Below are 20,480 nucleotides of genomic sequence, written 5' to 3' on the forward strand. Positions count from 1 at the left end.
ATGAGATGGCTGTTTTCATGGAGAGGATGCTTCTAGCCTCCTCTGGGACTTGGCAGGTGTTATGCAGTCCATCCTCCTACACCTGCTCATGTTTGTATCTGTGCCTATACAGATGGGTTCTCAGGTGCCTCCCTTCAAGACACAGAGTCTCCCCCGAACGAGATGTGGAGGAGATGGCCTGAGACTTCTGAGTGGCTTGTAAAAGGCAACTCCCCCAACCTCGCTCACCATGTAGTAAGGAGGCTCAAGTCACACCTGAGAGGCCCACATGGGGAGGAGCCATGTGAGGGGGCCTCATGGAAGCCCCATTACCTGCCCACCCCCACCCCTAGCCATGAAGCTGATGCCTCTGCTGCAACTTTGTGAGGGACCCTCAGCCAGCACCCCTCAGACAGATCACTCTGAAACTCTCACTGTGAGGTAACGTTTGTCCTAAGCCACCAAGTCGAAGTAACGTGTTTAGGCAGCAAGAGATAAAAACTCTCTGCAGGTATCACCCACCACACATCTGAAATGATCAAACCATGTCTGCCAGCCCCTGGGAACCCCAGACCTGTGCAGTTCTGGTGCTGAAGGGATCCCCAGGTCACCGCACCCCAGCATGAGCACGTGAAGGCGGGCAGGTTTCAGAGTGAGGTTTAATGCCGTGTGTGTCCACACACGAAAGCTATTTCCACCAAAAGAGGAAACGAACTCGTGCCAGGGACTTCCTAGAGTCCATCCAGAGAGCCTGGGCAGTTCCAGATGCAGATGGCAGGAGGCAGTACAGCAGACACCTGGAGGGGGTACAGAGCAGGGTGAGCAGACGCCGCTGCCAGGCTCTAGCCCCAGACCTGGCCTTGCCACCTAGGAGTCTGAAACAGGGATGTACGCACACTCTGGACTGTTCGGTGGGCAGCACGGTGAAGGGGTTGTCAGCGCTCACGGTAGCACTCCCAGGGAGGCCAGTCTCCGCTTTCCCATCTGTGAGATGGGCATCCCTCCACCCCGACCAGGCCCAGGCACGCTGAGGCTCCAGGATGGAGCCCCAAGGGCCCATGCCCACTCCGGGCAGGGGGCTTGTGCGGGGCCCTGCCCTCAGGTAGGGTTGTCCACGTGAGCTCCCCACACCTGCCGCCCCTCTGCCGCTCAGGGATCCCAGGCTACCCCCACTGACTGCTGCTGAAACTCACCAGAGGGGTCTGAGGTCGTGAGTTTAGTCATCCTTCTTGAACTTGCCGTTGATGTAGGGCACCCAGTCCAGAATCAGCCGCCAGTCAGTGGCCCATACCAGCCCCACGGCACCTACGGCGCCCCATATGCTTGCTGTGGGGATCCTGCAAAGACAGCAGGGGTCAGGCCTCAGCACCCCTCCCACGCAGCTGTTCATCAGGTGTCTGCCTTGCAGGGACGTGTGGCCCTGCCCCGTGTGGGCGGGACACATCCTGCTGATGACCCCGAGGCAAGGCCATTCCCATCTGCTTTCATAGCAAGATCTGCTAAAGGTTTTATTTGAGGAATTCTGCTAAGAAAAGAAAAGCCCAATTCCAAGCTTGTAACTATAAGGATAGTAAAAGCTTGCAGGCAGGCACATTAACGAATGCAGTTTACAGCAGCCCCATCCCCGAGACAGCCAATGGACTGAGGTGAGAGTTGTCAGGGACCCGTCTTATTGATGAGACCATGGCACAGAGAGGGCACCCATGTCCATGAGACACACAGCCAGCTGGGTGCAGAGCCAAAGCAGGGGCTCCAAGACCACCACACCCCACATTTACGTCCAGCAATGGGCATGGTCAAGGACGTCCCCAACAGTCCCACCTCCTGGCTTGTATACCCCTCCCTTTGAGTGTCAGCAGGACCCAGTCACACCCCTAATGAATATAATACGGAGGGGGGGATTTTATTTTCTTAGGTTCCAAAATCACTGTGGATGGTGACTGCAGGCATGAAATTAGGACACTTGATCCTTGGAAGGAAAGCTATGACAAACCTAGACAGCATATTAAAAAGCAGAGCCCTCACTTTGCTGACAAAGGTCCATATAGTCAAACCTATGGTTTTTCCAGTAGTCATGTATGGATGTGAGGTTAGACCAGAAAGAAGGCTGAGGGCCGAAGAATTGATGCTTTTGAACTGTGGTGCTAGAGAAGACTCTTGAGAGTCCCCTGGAATGCAAGGAGATCAAACCAGTCAATTCTAAAGGACATCAACCCTGAACATTCATTGGAAGGACTGACTCTGGCCATCTGATGTGAAGAGTTGACTCATTGGAAGAGACCCTGATGCTGGGAAAGGTTGAAGGCAAAAGGAGAAGGGAGCAGCCAAGGATTAGATGGTTTCATCACCACCTCAATGGACATGAGTTTGATCAAACACCAGAAGGCAGTGGAGAATAGAGCCTGGGTGTGCTGCAGTCCATGGGGTGCAAAGAGTTCACGACTTAGCGACTGAACAACAGAATCAGAGCCACCTGCCCTCGACCCCACTGTCCTGGCCACTTGCCTTGGGGCCTGTGGACGCTCATAGAGGGAGGTGGCAACGAAACTAACCTCCAAAGGGCACCCAAGGTGATGCTGCTGAGAGTCCCTCATGGGCCTTCCTTACACCCTCACCACCTCTCCTCCACTTTTTCAAAGGAAGACACCAGGGCTCTGAGAGGGGCTGAGTGCAGGATCCCCAGCTGGTGAGCATGTATGCTCCGAATCTGAGACACAACCGCACAGTGCCTCCTGGCGGTGAGTCCTGCTTCCCGGCCTCCGGAAGCCAGTGTAGAGTGCAAGGCTGCACCATCCCCTTTAATATTTTACATCAATCTCATATCATGGATCATACCGTTTTAGTTTTTTCTTGTCCAGGGACTACAGCGTCAGCCTGGACGTTTCCGTTTATCGCTGTCTCTGGCACCCAATGCAGTGCTAGGTGAGAGAACACACTGGTGTTCAGTGGGTGCTGCCAACTGAATGAAACCCTGGATGAGTGTGTCGCTGCTCTGATCAAGGCAGACAGGGACAGACAGACGGTGCCCGAGGGCTCGAGCTGCCCCAAGGGGAGGGGCGGTAGGGGTCTCAGGTGGTCCCACCCGACGCCAGGGACCGCCTTTCGGCCTGAGTTGCCCCAACTGTAAAGCGCCAATGTCACTGTCCACCCGAAGGTCCCTAGCAGCGCCGCCGTCCAGGGACAGTCCCCACTTGTCACTCTCCCTGGCAGAGCTCGAGGACACGACTGCCGAGTACAGGCCCCTGTTTCTCAGCGCCCCACGTTGTGGGTTCCCCAATCCCGCTGCCACGTGGGGCCACACCCATTCCACCCGTCTCCCATGGGGAGCAGGGACAGATAGAGATGTCGGCTTCACAGCAACATCAGGCAGAAGCAAAGCCAGAAGCAGCACACAGGGTGAGTTTCCAGGCTCCAGGAGCTGAGCGGGGGCTCTGAGCGCGGACCGGGGGGGCACCATCGCGGCCTCCAGGTGGAGCGGGTCGGGGGCCCAACACACGAGTGTGCGCGGGGAGACCACGCAGCCGTTCCGTGCCTGTTTCCCCATCTGGGACCCGGAAGGACAAGGGGCTCGGGGGCGGGGGCTACGTCCTCACCAGTTTCTGGCCAGCTGGCGGTAGCGCGGGCCCAGGAACCTGGTCAGCATGGCGGTACCTTCCCTGCTCAGGGTGACCCCGGCCCTGCCGATTCGGGCGCACTGCGCAGGCGCGCTAGCCGCAGCGCGCAGGCCCACAGGGAGGCCCCGCCCCGTCCCCTCCAGGGAGGGCTGACAGCGGGACCGTGAGATCGCCGCCGCTGCGCACGCAGATTCGCGAGATATTTACACTAACTTCCGGGAAAGGTCTGAAGAACTCAGACTGGAATGGGCGGGCCCAGGAGGCCGGGCCTTGTGATCACGTGATGCGCAAAGCAGGCTCGGCCTTTGGCTGTCAGAGCGTCCGTAAGGTGCGCAACCCGCAATCCGCGGCGTTTTGTGAGTTTGTGTCCCAGTTAGGTGCTAGAACTTTACTTTTAGTTAAAGAAACTGAGACCTGACGGGGAAGGGACTCGCCCAGAGTCGCACAGAGGGGAAGGGTGGCGATTTGAATTCTCTTTTGGAGGAATTGGGCGTTGTCACTGGACTCGCTGCGTGTGACACCTTGGCCAGATGATGGTGCTTCCTCTAGCCTCGGTTTGCTGGCACTAAGTTGTGTGTTGCTCGGAGGCGGGGCCAAATTTGTTTGCACGTTTCGTTTGGGAGATATTCCTCATTCCAGCAGCAGAGGGAGGCCTGGCTCCTTGCGCTGTGTGCATTCAGAATACCACCTTTTAGCTGGTGAATCCAGGACAGGTGAGTCCTCGTCATTCTGGGGCTCCAGCGGCGAATGTATGCTTGCAAATGCGGACTGGACACCGTGGAGTTTGTCTGGCCAGCCCGACTCATCCTCCTGGGATCCGCCCTGGGCACCTCCTGAGACTCTAGCCCCAAACCTGCCCCTAGCCTCTGACCAAATGGTTGGTTAGAGACCACGGTCTGGGCACAACGGATGCTCCTTGCTACTAAGTTGGACATAGTTTCTCTGCCTTTCCAGATGCTGTAGGATTTCTTACGTTGGGATCAGAGAGGACCTGAAATAGGCTCTGTCCTTGATGGAAAACTTAAAAAGTGGGATGGAGGGGCCACCTTGAAGATACAATCTGAGACAGAGATTAGAAGCCTGAAAAGATGAGCAGACGTGGGCATAGAGGCCTTGGGGCTGCAGGTCCTGGATCCAGCAGTTTCTGAAGCTCTGCCACGTTGCTCCTTGTGCTTAACGCACTTCAGCTCAGGGGGCAGAATGCTTTTTTATTTCAAGTGATAAACAAAAATCAGATTAAGAGGAAAGAAGTAAGGCATGTTGGGTGGCTTCAGGCTCTGCTGCATCCAGGAGTCTAGCAATATCATTACATGTTTTCTCTCCATCTCTGAACTCCTACTTTCCTCTGTGTTATCTATACTCTCTGGTGAACTCTCTCTGAGCAGAGGCACTCAGAAACTCCTGGCTGACATAGAACCTCTGGGTTGACATTCCAGCAGCCCTTGTAGGAAGATAGCATCTCTTTCCCAATAATCTCAGAAAATGCCCCAAAGCTGGTCCTTACTAGCATGTTGTGGAAACAGAAGAGCCGGCCCCTCTCATTTGAGGATGTGGGCTAAAATTGGAGAAGGATCCCCAAAATAGAATACTAGGATTCTGTGACCAGAGAGATGGTGGATAAGCAAGAATGGTTGCCCCCCCCACCCCCATCCCCAGCTGCTCCTGGGTTCCATGTAGGATCCCTGTTTGGCCCTCAGGAAACCGAACTCTTTTCTCATGTTAAATTCACATTACATACAGTTAACCATTTTAAAGTGTAGAATTCAGTGGCCTTTAATATATGATTGTGTGCCCACCACCTCTAATTCCGTAACATTATCACCCCAAAAGCAATCCCATCTCCATCAGTATCCCCCCATCCTCCTTGCCCCCAGCCCTGACAACCAGGACCCCACTCTCTGTAGATCTGTCTGTTCTGGACGTTTCCCATCAATGGAATCACATCCTGTGTGTCCTTCTGTGTCTTCTCTCACTGAGCATCGTGTTCTCAGGGTCTGTCCATGTAGTGCCAAGTGTCAGGGCTTCAGCCCTTTTCAGGACTGAGTGATGTTTCCACGTGTGGAGGGACCACATTGTGTGTATCCATCATCTGTTGGATTCTTTTAAAATTTTTTTACAACTTTACTGAGGTATGTTTGGGTCATATATACACTTAAAACATACAACTTGGACCTGTGTATTTACCCATGGGCCTACTGAGGTCCAGGTCAGCCTATGACTCTACTGACCTTACTCACCACCCCCGTCAAACTGGGGTTGAGGGTGAAATTGTGCTCCTGAGGACTTGCTCAAGTCTTGACACCACCCCCCTCCACCTGTGAACAGGACCTTATGTGGAAATAAGGTGTCTGCAGATGTGATTGGTTAAGATGAGGTCATGCTGGAGATTTTGTAGCCCTAATGCAATGGCAGGTAAGAGGGGTACCAGGACACAGACCCATAGGGAGAGGCCACCTGAAAATGGAGGTGGCGATCGGGGTGATGTGGCTGCAAACCAAGGCACACCCTGGGCCATTGGAAGCTGGTAAGAGGCAGGAGGGACCCTCCTGGGAGGGCCAGGAGGGAGCATGACTGCCACACCTGAAGATCCCTGTACCCGGCCCCCCCAGGCCCGCGCGGAGCTATTTCAGCTGCCCTGGGAGCCATGCACGCACACACGGGGAGTGGCGCCATCCCTGGAGCGCGCATGCCCAGTGCCATCCTTGGTGGGGTGTGCCCAGGCACCCCAGCACCCCTTCCTCAACCCCCTTTTCATCCGTAAGCACACAACAGCTGAAAGATCAAGGGAGAGCCAAGTATTGTCATAAAATGTCATTTATTGCTACAGTGCTGTTATGTACAGGACAGGTCGCCAAATCGACTCTTAGAGGATCACTATTAAAAATTCCAAAGAATCCAGCCAGCTGTGTTGAGTTGTATAAAATTATTTTACTTAAAATTTTTTCTTTTTTTTAAAAAAAAGTCAGTTATCCTGAGGCACTCAGAGCACAATTTTCCTGTAACTGTGATTCTTCCCCCTCCCTCAAGGCTTTTTCCCCCGGGCTGGGTTAATCTCATTTTATATATATATAACATATAAAACTTAAATTATATATGTGATAGAGTTCAGAAATCTGTGGGCCTCAGGGAGCTGCAGAGGGAAACTGAGGCAGCTTCCCCAAAGAGATAAGACCCATAGACCAGGGGGGTCACCAAGGAGTGTAACTCAGTCTTGGGGGGAGAGCCCACGGGAACCCCAGGAGTCCAGAGGCGGGCCCCCCCCAAGCTGGGATATCCCACCCATCCTGGTCTTGGAGTTTCCTCAAGATTCTCATGGGATACCCAGTCACAGGGGCATTCCAGTCTTGGGGGCCAGGCCCCCCAGTCCTTGGGGAATGAGGGTGGGAGTCTTAGGGTAGATGCCTGGGATGCTGGTGGTGTGGGGTGCCCACAGCCAGCTTGGGGGTCCATAAGGCCTCTGTGCAGGAAAGAAGGGAGGGCAGGTGAGATCCCACTAGGGCTGACTCCATGCCCAGGTGATAGAGAGAGTGACCATCCTGGACTTTCAGTTTAAGCCTGGGATGGTCCCAGCAGTTCAGGTCGAATAGACCCCCTTGAACACAACGAGAAGGGTACCTGGGGAGGCTTGGGGGCTGGCACTTAGAGCCTGAGGGCAGCCCACCCTCCAGGGATGTAGACACGCAGACCAAGGGCCTTTCTAGGCAGGGACCCTGTACAACCACCCCCCCACATCAGGACAACCACTTGGGGAGCGGGGGTTTCTGTGCTAGAGTTCGAAGCAGGGGCTCAGGTCCCCTGGCCAAATAGGTGAAGATGTGCAGGCCCTGAGCCCGGGAATGGTGGTTCTCACAAAGTCCTATCTTGGAGAGGTCCACAGGCTCGGGGCTCATTGTGGGGCTGGGCGGGGAGGGAGGGACAGAGCTGCTTACAGGGGAGGAACCTTGACCTTCTGATCGGGGATCATCCCTGTCTCCACTGAGATTCCCCACCAGGGTGTTGCCCTTCCTGAGGATGGGGATAGCAGATAGGGAAGGGAGGTCCCCATCAGGGTGAGGCCCACCCACCATTTCACAGAGAGCATATTTTAGAGAACAGCCCCCCACCCCACGTTAGAACCGGAACAAGATGGCAGCAACCACCCCCAGGACTAGCAGCTCCCAGAGAGGATGGGAGACCTCAGGTCTACATGAGGTCTTTATTTTTTTTGCCATGCTCCACTGCACGTGGGATCTTAGTTACCAGACCAGGGATGGAACCTATGTCCCTGAACTGGGAGCATGGAATTTTAACCACTGGACCGCCAGGGAAGTCCTGGGGTCTTTTTAATACAATTTTTAATAATCTGGTTGATAATGAAATGCAATGCTCATTTCTAGAAACAGCAGCAGAAATAGCGACAAGAGACTTTTATACAAAAAAATTTGTTGCTTACAAAACATATGCAAAAAAGCTTAAAAAAAAAAAAAGGGCATTCTAATTTCCTTCTACGTTATATATATATATATATATAAAAAAATCTCCTAACTAAGGTTCCTTTTATTTTCCTTAAAAACAAAAACAAAAACGATTAGGCTTAGGCACGATTTGCTGCTGGCTCCGCACAGCTTCTCCCTCCCATGAGCAGCATGTTTGACCTCACGTTTAACTTAAGGCATCTTGTTTTTCTTTTCTGACAAAGTGTATATATTTCTGGCTTGCTTTCTTGCTTGGTTTCAGGTTCTATTGCCAAAAAACAAACAAAAATGCTCCTTTAGGCCCAGGCCCGGGCGGCAGGGCCTAGACGCAGTTTCAGGATCCATTCGACAGGAGACCTGGTGACCAGGCCCAGGGCGATGCTGGCTCGAGGTTGACCTCGACGTGGGGTGGGGATCTCCCGTCTGGCGTGACCGTCTCAGGTAAGACCGAGGTGGGGTCACTTATCCGGGCGACATTCCCGTCACAGGTGCCCGGCGGGGTTGTGGGCCTCGCCCAGGCCGGGGTGGGCAGCAGACAGCACCATCTGGGGGTCTCCAACCACGCCCGATACCTTCTCCTCTTCCCGGCGCTTCAAGCAGGCCGCTTTGGGGTTCAGGTTACGCTCTGAGGGGAAGGGAGAGCACTGTGGGAGAGGGTCCCCCGGGGAGCGAGGACGAAGTGCGCCTCTGTTTCTCTGCCCGTCCGCATAAGGCCAGCGGGGTCGGGGGTCCGCAGTGGGCAAAGCGCTGGTGGACAGGGCGGGGGCGGGGGTCCGCAAAGTGGGCGGAGCGCCACCGGTGGGGAGGGCGGGGCGGGGCGGCTGGGCGCCTACCTCGCACCTGCTGCTCCAGGCCCAGGATGACCTGCACGGCCTGTTGCAGGATGAGCAGCTTGGTCTGCGCCTTGTCCGACTTGAGGTGCAGCTGGCACATGCGCCCCAGCTCCCGGAAGGCCTCGTTAATGTCCCGCACGCGCACCCGCTCCCGCGCGTTATTGGCCATGCGCCTCTCCCGGTCCCTCAGGTCTTTCTCCTCCAGGGATAGCACCTCCTCCGTACTGCTGAGTCACAGCACCGGGGGCCCCATTAGTCCCGGGCAGGGTCGTGGGGAGGGCACCCGTTGGCTGTGTGGGCGCACGCCCTGGGCCAAGCTCCAGGGGCGCCCTGTGCCTGACTGCAGGCAGGGCCTCGACACCCACCCCAGTGTAGACAGGGAGCTGGGGTGCAGTCTTTGCCCCATGCCTGCTCCCCGTGCCCAGGATGGCCCAGGAAGCAGGAGAGGCCCCGTAACCCCTCCCGGGATGACGACCTTCCCCTTCAGAGCAGTTGTTTGCTGAATGATGGAGCTGGGCCTAGCTGGACCACCTCAGGCACAAGGGGCCTGGAACCCCTGAAGGAAGAGGGGTTCACAGCGTTGAGACCCCTCACCCTGGGTCCCCAGAAATGTCTCTCCCCAAGTTGAACTCTGCCTGCCTGACAGCCACCCTGAGTCCTGCCCCAGGCCCCTGGTACTTGCACTGTGAAAGCTGTGTGCTGCATGTGGTGTCAAGCCCTCACCAGTATGTAACGGGCTCAGTCCGCCACCCGGGGACCATGGAGTCCACACCCAGCCCAGGCCCCTGCCAGGCAGCAGGGTGCGCTGCACAAGCCATCTCTGCCTGTTTCCCAGCACGGCCAGTCTCACTCGACACCTGCCTTGTGGTCTGGGGGCCCTATTCTACCTGCCCACCCTGCCCCCTCAGGCCTAAGTGACCCCTGTGGGTGGCGGCGGCGGCCGGAGCCCAGGACAAGCGCGCAGACCAAACTGACAGTCAGGCCTCGGGTCCCCTTTCTTCCCTCACGTCCTGGCGGGCAGGGGCCATGGGGGAAGAAAGGCCTGGGCCATAGCCCTGGCGTCCAGTGCTCCAGTGCTTGGGCGCAAGTGCGAGGTGAGGAGGGCGGCCAGGGGAGGGGGAGCACGGGAGGCAGAGAGCAAAGGGGCAGGCGTGGGGGGCGGGGACACACACACACACACACAGACAGTGTGACACCCACATCGCCAATGGAGACGTGGAAACCTCAGAGTTGAGGGGACAGAGGGCAACAGGCCAGGGCCCTAGCTCCAGTCCAAGCGATAGCACTGCAGGAAAGAAAGGGTTAACAGGGCAGCAAGGGTGGGGTGGGGGAGTTAAGAAGGCAGCTGTGGGGGACAGTCACAGGGGGTCCCTTCCTGAGATCCTCGCTCAGTCTTCGGGATGGGGGTGAACCCCCCTGCAGGTGGGGCTGATGGGCTCTCATGGCCACAGAGTGCCTACTCAGAGTGACAAGAGAAGCCTGTGGGACCCAGGGGATGCTAGTTGCTGCCAGCCAGCTCTGGGCTTCGTGAAAAGGAAGAGCTGAGCAGGTGGGGGGTTCTCTGGGGTCTGGGGACACAATTCTGTACCCAAGTGCCCAGGTCTAGAGGGCTAGGGATCTGGAGTCTGTCCTTCCCATCTCAGAGGGGACAATGAGGCCAGGCCAGGCAGAAGGCCAAGATTAGGAGCAGGGTATAGTCACTGGGGGTGTGGTCACTGCAGGGAAGTGGTCACTGAGGGACGGATGGTCACTGCAGGAGAAGGAAAGTCAGCGGGGGGTGATGTCAGCAGCAGAGAAGTCTCTGCAGGGAAGTCACGGGATGACATCACTGCAGGGGGGAGCTCATAGCAAGGGGTGACATCACTGCAGGGGGAGGTCATAGCATGGAGGGTCAGGGGATCAAGGCAGGGGAGGTGGGCTTCAGGAAAGGGGGGGGCGAGCGAGGGCAGCGGAGGGGAGGGAGCGCGCCCCCACTGACCTCGCACCTGCTGCTCCAGGTTCAGGATGACCGACACGGCCTGGTGCAGGATGAGCAGTTTGGTCTGGGGCTTCTCACTGTTGAGGTGCAGCTGGCACATGCGCCCCAGCTCCTTAAAAGCCTCATTGATGTCTCGGACCCGCAGCCGCTCCCGTGCGTTATTGGCCACCCGGCGCTCCTTCTCCCGCTCAGCCTTCTGCTCTGGGGGGAGAAGGTCGTCCTCGTCCTTGTCTGGGCTACGGGGCCGGGGGCCAGAGGAAGATAGTGAGGCAAGGCCGGGCGTGGACCCGCCGCTGCCATGGGAGCGGGTGTCCCAGGCGTGTGCGCATGCGCCCCCAGGAGGTCCTGTGCACGTGTGTGGCGGGCCCATGGGAGTGGGGGAGAGCGGCACCTGGTCCGGGTGCGCGGAGCCTTGAGGTCCTTTTTCTCATCCTCGGCGGTGTCAGCCGCCACGTTCTCTTCGTCCTCTTGCTCTTCCCGCTTGATGTCGGTGGTGCCTGGGGCAGTGCCGCGCCCGAGATCTGCAAGAGGCAGGGGTCAGTGGGCCATGCAGAAGCCCCCGGAGAGCCGGTCCCCAGCCCCACACGGGCATCCATTCCCAAACCCCGAAGACCAAAAGGCCTTGGGAATAAAGTGCACAAAAAGGTTATGGCCACTCAGGGCCAGAGAAGTCTAAAACACTGAAGCGCTGTCCTCGAAACAGAAATCGATGAACTTGAATATATCCAACTTGAGAACATCTCATCACTAAGAAAATAAGCAGCTGAGCCACAGAACAGAGACTCCTCACCCACAAGCAGAGAAAGGGAGCAGTTTCAATGAGGGGAGGGTGGAGCGTCTGGGGAGCAGGCAGGGCACTTGGGCACCGCAGCTGCTCCATCACCCTGAATGGAGGAACCACTGTGGGTCTTAGCACCGGTCCTGGGTGTGACCTCTTGGGAAAACCCTCTGGCCTGACCTGGAAAAAGCGGCAACACACAGACCTGGAAATCCCAAGCCACACCAGGAGACACTGCTCAGGAGATTCTGTAAAGTGCCAGCACAAGGGCCCAGGGTTGGGAGGGGCCTAATGTCCTGTGAGGCCGGGGTAGTCCTTGCATGGGTGGGAAGGTCACCCAGCAGGATGGTGACATAAACCAACCTGCAGCTGAGGGTATACAGCTGTTTGAAGCCACTGTGGGTCCCAGGAAGGTCTGGGCTGTCCTGTAGGAAGGGATGACCCCCTGGGAAGAGACTAACTCGGGCCTCTTAGCACTGCTGGCACCAGGCTGGGCGTCCTGGGTCCTGTGGGGGCTGGGTAGCATCCCCGTCAGATACCACCCCTCCTCAGGGTGAGACCCTGGGTGTGGAGAGATGAAATTTAGACATCCAGGAAGCACAAATCAGAGCCAGGCTGGTTCTGGGGGTGGGGGTGTGCAGGCAGGCATGAAGGTTGTATGGTGGGGGCCTGGTCAAGTCTGCATAGCACACTATGTCACCTGACAACCTGTTTTTCACAAGGTTGCTGAGGGCGGGGTGGGTGGAGCAGCCCCCATGAGATCCAGGACCCCAAGCCCGAGTGGGCAGCCTGCCACAGTTACCCCTTTCTGCTGACAATCTGCGAAGTAGACGGCTGTCCCCTGGCTGACTGCGGGACACACAGCATACTGACACTCCCTCAGTCTTCAAAGAAACCCTCTTGACCTCACCCCCTCCCACTACTGATTTCTCTGCTTCCCAGAACAATTAACACCCCAGAAATCCACTGACCTTGCCCCTGCCCTAGCGGGGTCCTCAGCTCAGCATCTGACACAGTGCGCCCTCCTCCACAAGCCTCAGTGCCCGCCCCGATGCACAGATCCAGGATCTGCCCTGTCCACACTCCACCTGGGACCCTCAACTTCACCATGTGCCAAGGACACTTAGATGCCATCTCCAAACTGGAACCCCACCTCATCTTCCATGTCTTCACATCCTTCAGAGCCCCTGGAAGTTGCCCCTCATGACCTCTGCCCAGACTGGTCCTCAGTAGCCACCCACATCCTCCTTCCCGGAGGAGCAGTCTCTTCTGCCCCCAGTCTGTCCTCCCAGCAGCAGTCACCAGAGGGCGCCTGTGAACACCTGAGCAAAATCCCAGGCCCTCCTCTGTCCACAGCCCTCCAGGCTCCCACCTACTCCCCAAGTTCTCCCAGGGTGCACAAGGCCCTGAACCACCTGCCTTCCCCTCTCCCCCTCCTCACTTGGCTCCAGCTGTTCCTCCAACATGGCAGACACGGTCCTGCCCCAGGGCCTTTGCACGTACTCACCCTGGCACCTGCCTGCTCACTCCTAACTTTAAAACTGCAGACGCTGCAGTGCCCCTCTCCCCACCCACCAACTTTGCCCCCAGCCTGTGTCCCAACATGGTCACTTCACCTTCCGACTTCCACACAAATCATCCCCTTTTTCTGCTCAATCTGTTTTGTTCCCCAGCTCCCAAAGCAGCAGTGCCCCCACCCCAGCTCTGTGGGACCCCAGGGCCAGGCCCAGTAGGACTTCTCTGGCGAGGCTGAAGGTGGCACTGACGTGGAGAGTACATTCCTCTGCCCCCTCCTTAGTACCCTGGGACCTCAGTTTCCTCAACTGGAAATGGAGGTAGACAGTCTTGAGCCTACACGGGAAGGTCTGGAGGGTGGTTCTGAGCCCCCTTTTCCAGAAGAACAGCAAGGGGTCAGCCCACTGGTGGGCCCTCAGCACGAGCAATGTTGCTGGGACTCACCGCCATAGGAGTCAGGCGGCCGGGAGAGGTCAGGGAGGGCCACATGGTTGTGCACAAGGCCACTGCTGCCAGACAGGCCGTCCTCCGAATGGCCGCTTCCCACCTGTGGATGAGGGGGGTCATCAGCGCCAGCCTGGCCCGTGCAGCCCACCCACTACCCACCCACCTCCCAGGTCTGCCCTCACCAGCACTTACCAGGCCTGCATGCCGCCCACCCAGTGGCATGACAGGGCCAGTGAAGCCCGAGGTCAGTGCCCCATGGCCAGGTAGCATCCCGTGCGCATCGCCTGCGGTGCCCACGGCGTGGCTGCGGAGTACGTGGATGGCCTCATCCAAGTGATCCTCCACTTTGCTCTGCTGCAAGAAGGGCGGGTGAAGGGCTGGGAACAGCCGCCAGCGACCTTGCTGACCATTGCCTTGGACCTCATCCCCAATAAGTTAGCTGAGACGTCCATTCTAGTCAAGGGGCACCTGTCCTGTCACACATTCTGCTGTTTCCACCACACCTGGGGTTCTTACAGGACATGGTTTCCACGCCCTGTGAGATGTCACGTGACCATGGCAGAAACGAAATGGTGAGCCAACCTGCCTCCCCCATCAATGGACCTCCTCAGGCACCCACCATCCTTGGAACAGGTGTTCCTGTCTGTCCCTGTGCACCTACCCCACACTCCCACCATGGCGCACCCTCCTCAGACCCCAGGACGCTCACCAGGCCATGGAGACCCCCATCGTAGCTGGGCGATAAGGCACCAGGGGCTCCTGGTCGGGGCCACTGCGATGTCCCTGGAAGGGGCAGGAGACATGCACGTGAATGGGCACAGATTTGAAGTGTGTGCCACACAGCCTAACACAGGAAGCAGGGCTGGATCGGGAGTCCCAGGCTACAATGCTCAGACTGGCCACATGGGGGCTCCCACGCCCGCAGGGCGGTCTAAGAGCCTGAGCCTGGATCTGGGCCCAGCTGACCTGGCAGCTCCTAGTCTCGGGTGTGCACCCAGTGGATAGGTCACCTCTTTGCACCTCAGTTACCACTTCCGTGAAACCCATGCAGAAGGAGGCTCCTTCCAGTCCCGCCGCACCTAAGCCCCGAGAACACCGTACAGGCCTATGGGTACTGTTAAAACTGGCCATACACTCCAGAACCCGTGGTCCGCTCTCCTCGGACCTGAGCCCCATTCCAGGGCACAGCATGAGGCATACAGTGGGTGTCTAACTAACAACTGTGGGGGTGAATAAACGCCAACACGCCCATGTCTGCTCTGGCTCTTGGGCACCCCAGGCCTCTGCTGGATCCCTCTGCCTCTGCAGGGCTTGCAGTGCATGGGGCACTCCCTCCCAGCTTTGGCCTGTTTTGTGACCTGAGATCCCCCTCCTCCAGGCTGCCCTCCTCGACAGCCTGGGAGACAGCCATGGGAACATGAGCTGAGGCAGGTGGTCGGTCCAGCTTCCACCCAACGGGGGCTGCAGTCACCAGCCCCGGCCCCCTCCCCCAATACCCTGCACAGACCTGCCAGGCCCTGTGGGGAGCCCACGGGGGTGGAGGGGCTGGAGGAGAAGTTATTGCTTGAGTGATCCGGGGAGTAGATCTGTGATGGGACAAGGAGAAACAAAGAGCCACCAGGTGGCTTGTCAGGGCCAGCTTCTCGGGGTCACTGGCTCAGCCACCCACCACATCCCACGCCTCACCGAGGCCAGAGCCTTGCCAAGGGCATCTCCGGAGCTGCTGGATGTGGTCCCACGGGAGCCTGTGAGTGGAGAGATGTGAGGCCCTGGCCGACAGAGACTACCACACAGGTGCTCCGGCCTGGCCCCGGGCAGCCCAGCCAGTCGGGGTCTGCTGCTGTCCAGCACCTGCCTCCGCAGGGCTCTGGGGCCAGGTGGGCTACAGGGCTCTGCGTGAGCAGCACCCTTTGGGGGCCTCAGTTTCCCCAGTGGGGCCCCCTAATGAAAAAGCCCCCTTGAAACACCTGAGGGGGACTGAGGAGCTGATGGTAACAATGATAACCAGGACCACAGTGATAATGATACCAACAATGCTAATCTTGAGCCCAGGGGGATGGGGGACAAGGGGCTGTACCCAGGAGGCTGTCGGCTCCGCTAACGGGGGGCGTGTGGCTGGAGATGCTGCTGTAGGTGCCTGCGGGGCCTGAGAAGGTGGATGCGGCTGGAAGCCCGCCGTTCACCTCTGCTCCATGCAGCTGGTAGCCCTGCAGGGCGGGAAGGATGGGTCAGAGGGGTCACACCAGGGCGCTGCCCCCCACCTGCCAAGGGCCACCCACATAACTTACCATGCGCTCATGCTGGTGCAGGCTGCCAAACCCGCCACTGCCCCCCACAGAGCTGCCGCCGCCTGCTGGGAGGGGCAGGGGGGACGAGCCCCCGCCCAGCATGGGCCCAAAGCCTGCCTGGCCTGGGGCACTCCAGAGCTCGGCGGAGGGGTGGAGGCTGCCATCTGTGGAGAGGGGGATGGTAAGGTGGGTGTGCACAGGGACCCCCGGCCTGCTCCAGGCAGCCTGGGTGAGCCCCCATACCTGCCATGTAGAAGGGGGCGGGGTAGGAGCTGCCGGGCGTCTTGGCGGATGGGTAGGCCGTGGGGTCCCTGCCGTAGTCGTCCCCTGAGCTGGGGGTGTACACCTGCAGGGGCCGTGGGCATGGTCAGACAGGAAGGACTGGGGCTTAACTCTGTCTTCCCTCCACACCACCCCCTTGTACACCATACAGCTCCAACCCCTCCCTCCAAAACTGGTGGCCAGTGTCTGCAGCTTGCTGGTGTCATCACCTATCTGCAGTTCCTTCTTCACCCCACCTCCTGCCCACTCTGCAGAGTCCCAGATTCAGACCTGAGGCCTTTGTAGACTAGACCCCTCACCCCTACCCAGACTACCTTTTCCCTCCTTAATCCAACAAACTCCTATTGACCCATCAAAGTCCAGCAGTGTTTTCCCCAGTGTTAGAACCTCCCTCAGACCAGCCCTGATCACAGGAGACCTGGGAGCCTCAGAGGCAGGGCCCCGGGTAAACCTTCTGCCCCAGCTGCTCCAAAGAAGTAAGATGGCAAAGGCCTTCTAGGATGAGCACCAACCCTGATTGGCTGGCACTGTCTGGAGAGTGCTGGGATCGACTGGCAAGGTCTGCCCCAGCAGTGGAGCAGAAAGCAGGGAGCAAGTGATGAGTCAGGGGGGATGGAGTGGGCTCAGGGGCCTCTCACTCTGATGTTCCAGATGTGACATCATGAGATGAGGCTTAAAACAACTTCTATTTTCCTGCACCCCACCCCTAGGCTGCAGGATTTCAACCTCGGATGGTGACCCTGAGCCTGGAGTGGGCTGGGTCAGTCTCGGGGGCTGTGCTAGTGGCCAGTGAAGGAGGCAGGCAGAGAGGGCAGTGGCCAATCCAGGGAATCCAGCAAATTGCCTTTTCTCCCAGCGTGATTAAGTCGCAGGAGCTCAGCACTGGGAGCCACTGACGACTCGGCACCATCTGCTGGGCCTGGCTCTCTGCCAACCACAGGCAGAGGAGCAATGATGCAGAGTGGCTCCAAGCCAGGCACAGGGAGCGGGAAACCCTCTGAACTGCCCCCATGATGCCCACCTGCTCCCGCTCCCAGGATGGACTCCTGTTCAAGCCCTTTCTGAAGAGACTCAGCCACAGGAGACCACTTATCTTAAAACACATAGGACCCAGGCTAGACCCAAGGAAGGACTTCCCGACTCCCTCAGAGCTGGGACCTCAGGGCAGAAGTCCCCCGAGCCCCTGGGGCTTTCATCAGAGCCCACGTGGGGCTGGCCCACCCTGGGGGGGTGTCACAGAGGCACTCAACCCATGGGGCCCATCTGTCCCACAACTCACTGAGGACGGGAGGCCAGGCGGCACCTTCCGGACCTTCTTGGGCTGCGAGTCTGTCAGGACAGGAGGAGTGAGAACCCCGGCCCGGCTCCCACCCTCACCCTGGCCCTTCCCATCAGACGTGCCTGTCACCAGGGGTGAGACACAGCCTCCTCCACCACCCACAGCTCAGAGAGGGGACCTGGGGGCTTTTCTCTACTAAAGAACAACTCAAGCCTCTGTCCACACACAGAACCCTGGGGGCAGGCATGTGGACTTCACAGGACGCGACCGCTGGGCCTCAAGGGGACTGCGCCCTGGCCCACTCACCCAGGCTGCTGTCCGTTGCTCTCCGCCGAGAGTGCCCAGAGTAGGAATAATACTGGGACCCGCCCTTGACGCCCGAGGGGGACAGAGGCCCTGGGCTGCTGAGGGCCAGCTCGCTGGGGAGGAAGCCCACCTGGGGGAGGGAGGGAGGGGTCACCAGTCAAGCCCCACCCCCCGGCCAGTTCTGGTTAAACAATAAGTACAAAGGCCGAGGCCAGGTCCTTGGGTGATGGCGACCTGGGGAGGAGCTCCCTTCTGGCCAGCACCTGTGGAGTGTCTCTGATCAAGGTGTTAACGCAAAAGACAAAGAAACACCGTCAAACGTGAAGATGCCGCGCAGTCTGGGCGCTAACACACACACAATTGCGCCTAGGGAATCAGCTCGGTTTACTTTGTATGTATCCCTCCACTCTGCATTTTTAAGGCAAACAGTTTAAACTCACAGACACTGGTATAAAATGGGACTCTTCCTTGGAGAGCAGGCGTGACTGGGGCTGAAGGCCCACAGCTGCAGCCTCAGCCTTCCAGTCTGTAAAATGGGCATGCCAGCCGCTACATGGCTGGAGTCATTGTGGGGACTGACAGGGCCAGGCAAGGTCTCCCCGGGCAGGGGTCCTGGTGCCCAGCAGGCGTCCTGCGGTTGTGATAGCTGCCAGGTTGGCTGCAGCCTGGTGTGCACATGGTTGGTGCTGTCTGCAGCAGGGCCTAAGACTAAAGCCCCCAAGGGATGGGGGAGAGGGCCTAGAGAGGTGACCAGGACAGGAGGCCACAGGGGACCGCTATGCTGTGTCCCTGCCCCATCAGCCTTGCAGCAGGGTGGGCAAGGGTGACAACCTTGCCCAGGCTGGAAGCTGTGGGCCGGACCACAGGGCTGGGCTGGCCTCAGGTTCCCTGTCTGCCACTTGGGGCTGGATGGGCAGGTGTCTCCTGAAGCCCCTTCAGCTGTGTAGGGGGCCTACAGGCTGGACTCAGCCTCTCCTCCACACGCACCCGGCCTGGTCCAGGGCCTTGGCCTGTTTTAGCAGCTGCTGGTGAGTGACCAGCACTCGGCTCAGCCAAAGCAGCTTCACAGATCAGGAGGAAATCAGGATGAATTTGTTTAAAATTAAAACCAAAGAATGTGAGGTGCTGACGAGAGATCAGGTGCCCCCCCCCATCCCCATCCACCTGCACACCCCACCCCCCCACCCCCGTCTGGAGCGCGGGGTTCTCCAGGCTCTGCAGTCCCACGCCCTCCTCACAGACACTGCCTCACCTGAGTCAGGCTGCTGACCCCAGCATCTCTCCCGAAGGCAGCGTATGCGCCCCGCTCACTGCCCTTGCCTGTGGAAAGGAAGGAGGGTCACCCAGAGCTGCCTGCACACAGTAGGGACTCCACAAGTGCACAACGCTGAGAAATGTGGTGGGACACTGCTCTCCCTGCAGGGTAGTGAGGGCCCAAGGGACAAGCGGAGGTCCAACCAGATAACCTGCAGAGTATCCTGCAGACATGCCAGGCCCTCCTCGTCTCACCCCAAGTTGGGACAGCACCAATTTGCCCCACCCCTCCGAGCTTTGGTTTCCTCTGTTCAAGGTCATGAGGTGTCAACTCCCCAGAATGCTGGGTTCCCAGGGGACAGGCTGGGGTCCCTGCTGCTGCCTTAGTTCAGCACCCAGACCCTGGGCTCCTTTACCAGCCTCCAGCCAGGGTTAGCTAATGAGTGAGCAAGTGATGTCCCTGGGGACGCTAAGTCAGGTGACTTGGTGAAGGGGCCCTCCCTCTATGTGGGTGGGGAGGCCCCCGCTGTGGGGGGACAACCTGTCAAGAGAGAACTGCTGGTGTGAACGAACTGTTGCAGCTACACAAACACCTGGATCCAGCCTCGTCTGAAGCAGGTCCCTGGATCAATCAGTAGCTGAGCCATTCAAGTCTGTTTCTGGCTTCTGCTGAGCACCAACTTTGACTGAGGGTGGACCGTACCCAGCCCTACTGTAAGTAAGGAATCAGAATGTTTGACTGACTAACATGATTTATTCTCAAATTGCGGGGGGGGAAATCTCCCTTTTATTTTAAAAGGACAATTCCAAGTAAACTTCTGGAACAAACACTGTTTAGGGGGCAGGCAGACGGACCATGCTCCTACCAGTATGCAGATACCCCACAGGCTGCACCCAGCAGCTCAACCTCCCATGACCCCTCCAGGCAGGCAACAATGGGCCCAGGTAGGGATGAACAAACTAAGGCCTGGAGGCCAGAAGGACTTGCCCCACAGTCCAGAGAGTGAACTTGCTTCCTCCCAGGGCGGGTGGCTGTGGGCAGCAGAGCTGGTGAGCCCAGCCAGGGCTCCAGGCACCTGCCCCTCCACCCCCCATCGAGTATGAGGCAGGCACTAAATAGGGGGTATCCTGAAAGGAAAGATGAGACAAGGAGAGGAAGCAGAGGTTCTGGGATCTGACCTGCAGTGACCAGAGCCCTGTGGGTATATAGCAGGTGCCTAAGCCATGCACCAGGCCCCTGCATCAGGGCAGGACCACCAGGGCTCGTCGAGGAGCCGGACCAGGTTGGGGGCCACACTGGAAGACTGACCCCACTCCCAGGGCCCTGGCACTCACTGCCCACGCCCCACCAAGGGCACACCAGCCCTGGTCCACAGGTGAGAAAACCAGGGCCCAGGGAGGTGAGACCTCGCTCACGTCCCACTGGTTTCCTGGGCATGTCCTGGGCTCCCTGCTGCCCTCTCTGAGCCCCTT

General features: G+C 58.3%; 2 protein-coding genes across 7 annotated transcripts in view; both read right to left on the reverse strand.

The window, feature by feature from the left end:
* Positions 1 to 620: 620 nt before the first annotated feature.
* Positions 621 to 3,731, reverse strand: UQCR11 (ubiquinol-cytochrome c reductase, complex III subunit XI). The gene is made up of 3 exons (XM_065918512.1): positions 3,573 to 3,731; positions 1,173 to 1,316; positions 621 to 776 (listed from the first exon to the last, which is right to left on the reverse strand). The coding sequence occupies exons 1-2, from the start codon at positions 3,620 to 3,622 to the stop codon at positions 1,196 to 1,198; spliced, it is 171 nt and encodes a 56-aa protein (XP_065774584.1). The 5' UTR covers positions 3,623 to 3,731; the 3' UTR covers positions 621 to 776; positions 1,173 to 1,195.
* A 2,658-nt stretch (positions 3,732 to 6,389) lies between these two features.
* Positions 6,390 to 20,480, reverse strand: part of TCF3 (transcription factor 3) — a 32,791-nt gene continuing 18,700 nt past the window's right edge. The window contains exons 6-19 of one of the 6 annotated variants that reach the window (XM_065918514.1): positions 19,006 to 19,073; positions 17,754 to 17,883; positions 17,448 to 17,497; positions 16,130 to 16,232; positions 15,887 to 16,050; positions 15,676 to 15,805; positions 15,285 to 15,343; positions 15,106 to 15,184; positions 14,308 to 14,381; positions 13,791 to 13,949; positions 13,596 to 13,698; positions 11,250 to 11,379; positions 10,859 to 11,094; positions 6,390 to 8,672 (exon numbers count right to left, since the gene is read on the reverse strand). In XM_065918514.1, the coding sequence (XP_065774586.1) occupies positions 8,530 to 8,672; positions 10,859 to 11,094; positions 11,250 to 11,379; positions 13,596 to 13,698; positions 13,791 to 13,949; positions 14,308 to 14,381; positions 15,106 to 15,184; positions 15,285 to 15,343; positions 15,676 to 15,805; positions 15,887 to 16,050; positions 16,130 to 16,232; positions 17,448 to 17,497; positions 17,754 to 17,883; positions 19,006 to 19,073 (1,628 nt within the window). In that variant the 3' untranslated portion in view covers positions 6,390 to 8,529. Of the gene's footprint in view, positions 8,673 to 8,880; positions 9,108 to 10,858; positions 11,095 to 11,249; positions 11,380 to 13,595; positions 13,699 to 13,790; positions 13,953 to 14,307; positions 14,382 to 15,105; positions 15,185 to 15,284; positions 15,344 to 15,675; positions 15,806 to 15,886; positions 16,051 to 16,129; positions 16,233 to 17,447; positions 17,498 to 17,753; positions 17,884 to 19,005; positions 19,074 to 20,480 lie in introns of those variants that run through there. The other 5 variants (XM_065918516.1, XM_065918515.1, XM_065918513.1 and 2 more) reach the window with 5 other exon arrangements.

The sequence above is a fragment of the Muntiacus reevesi genome, chromosome 1 (assembly GCF_963930625.1).
Source record: "Muntiacus reevesi chromosome 1, mMunRee1.1, whole genome shotgun sequence".
NCBI classification, from domain to species: domain Eukaryota; kingdom Metazoa; phylum Chordata; class Mammalia; order Artiodactyla; family Cervidae; genus Muntiacus; species Muntiacus reevesi.

Bases quoted from the DNA above. Each gene is read 5' to 3' on its own strand.
- UQCR11 (XM_065918512.1), bottom strand. From the start codon at position 3,622: ATGCTGACCAGGTTCCTGGGCCCGCGCTACCGCCAGCTGGCCAGAAAC. The intron at 1,317-3,572 runs GTGAGGACGTAG...CTGTCTTTGCAG, and splicing joins CGCCAGCTGGCCAGAAACTG to GATCCCCACAGCAAGCATAT.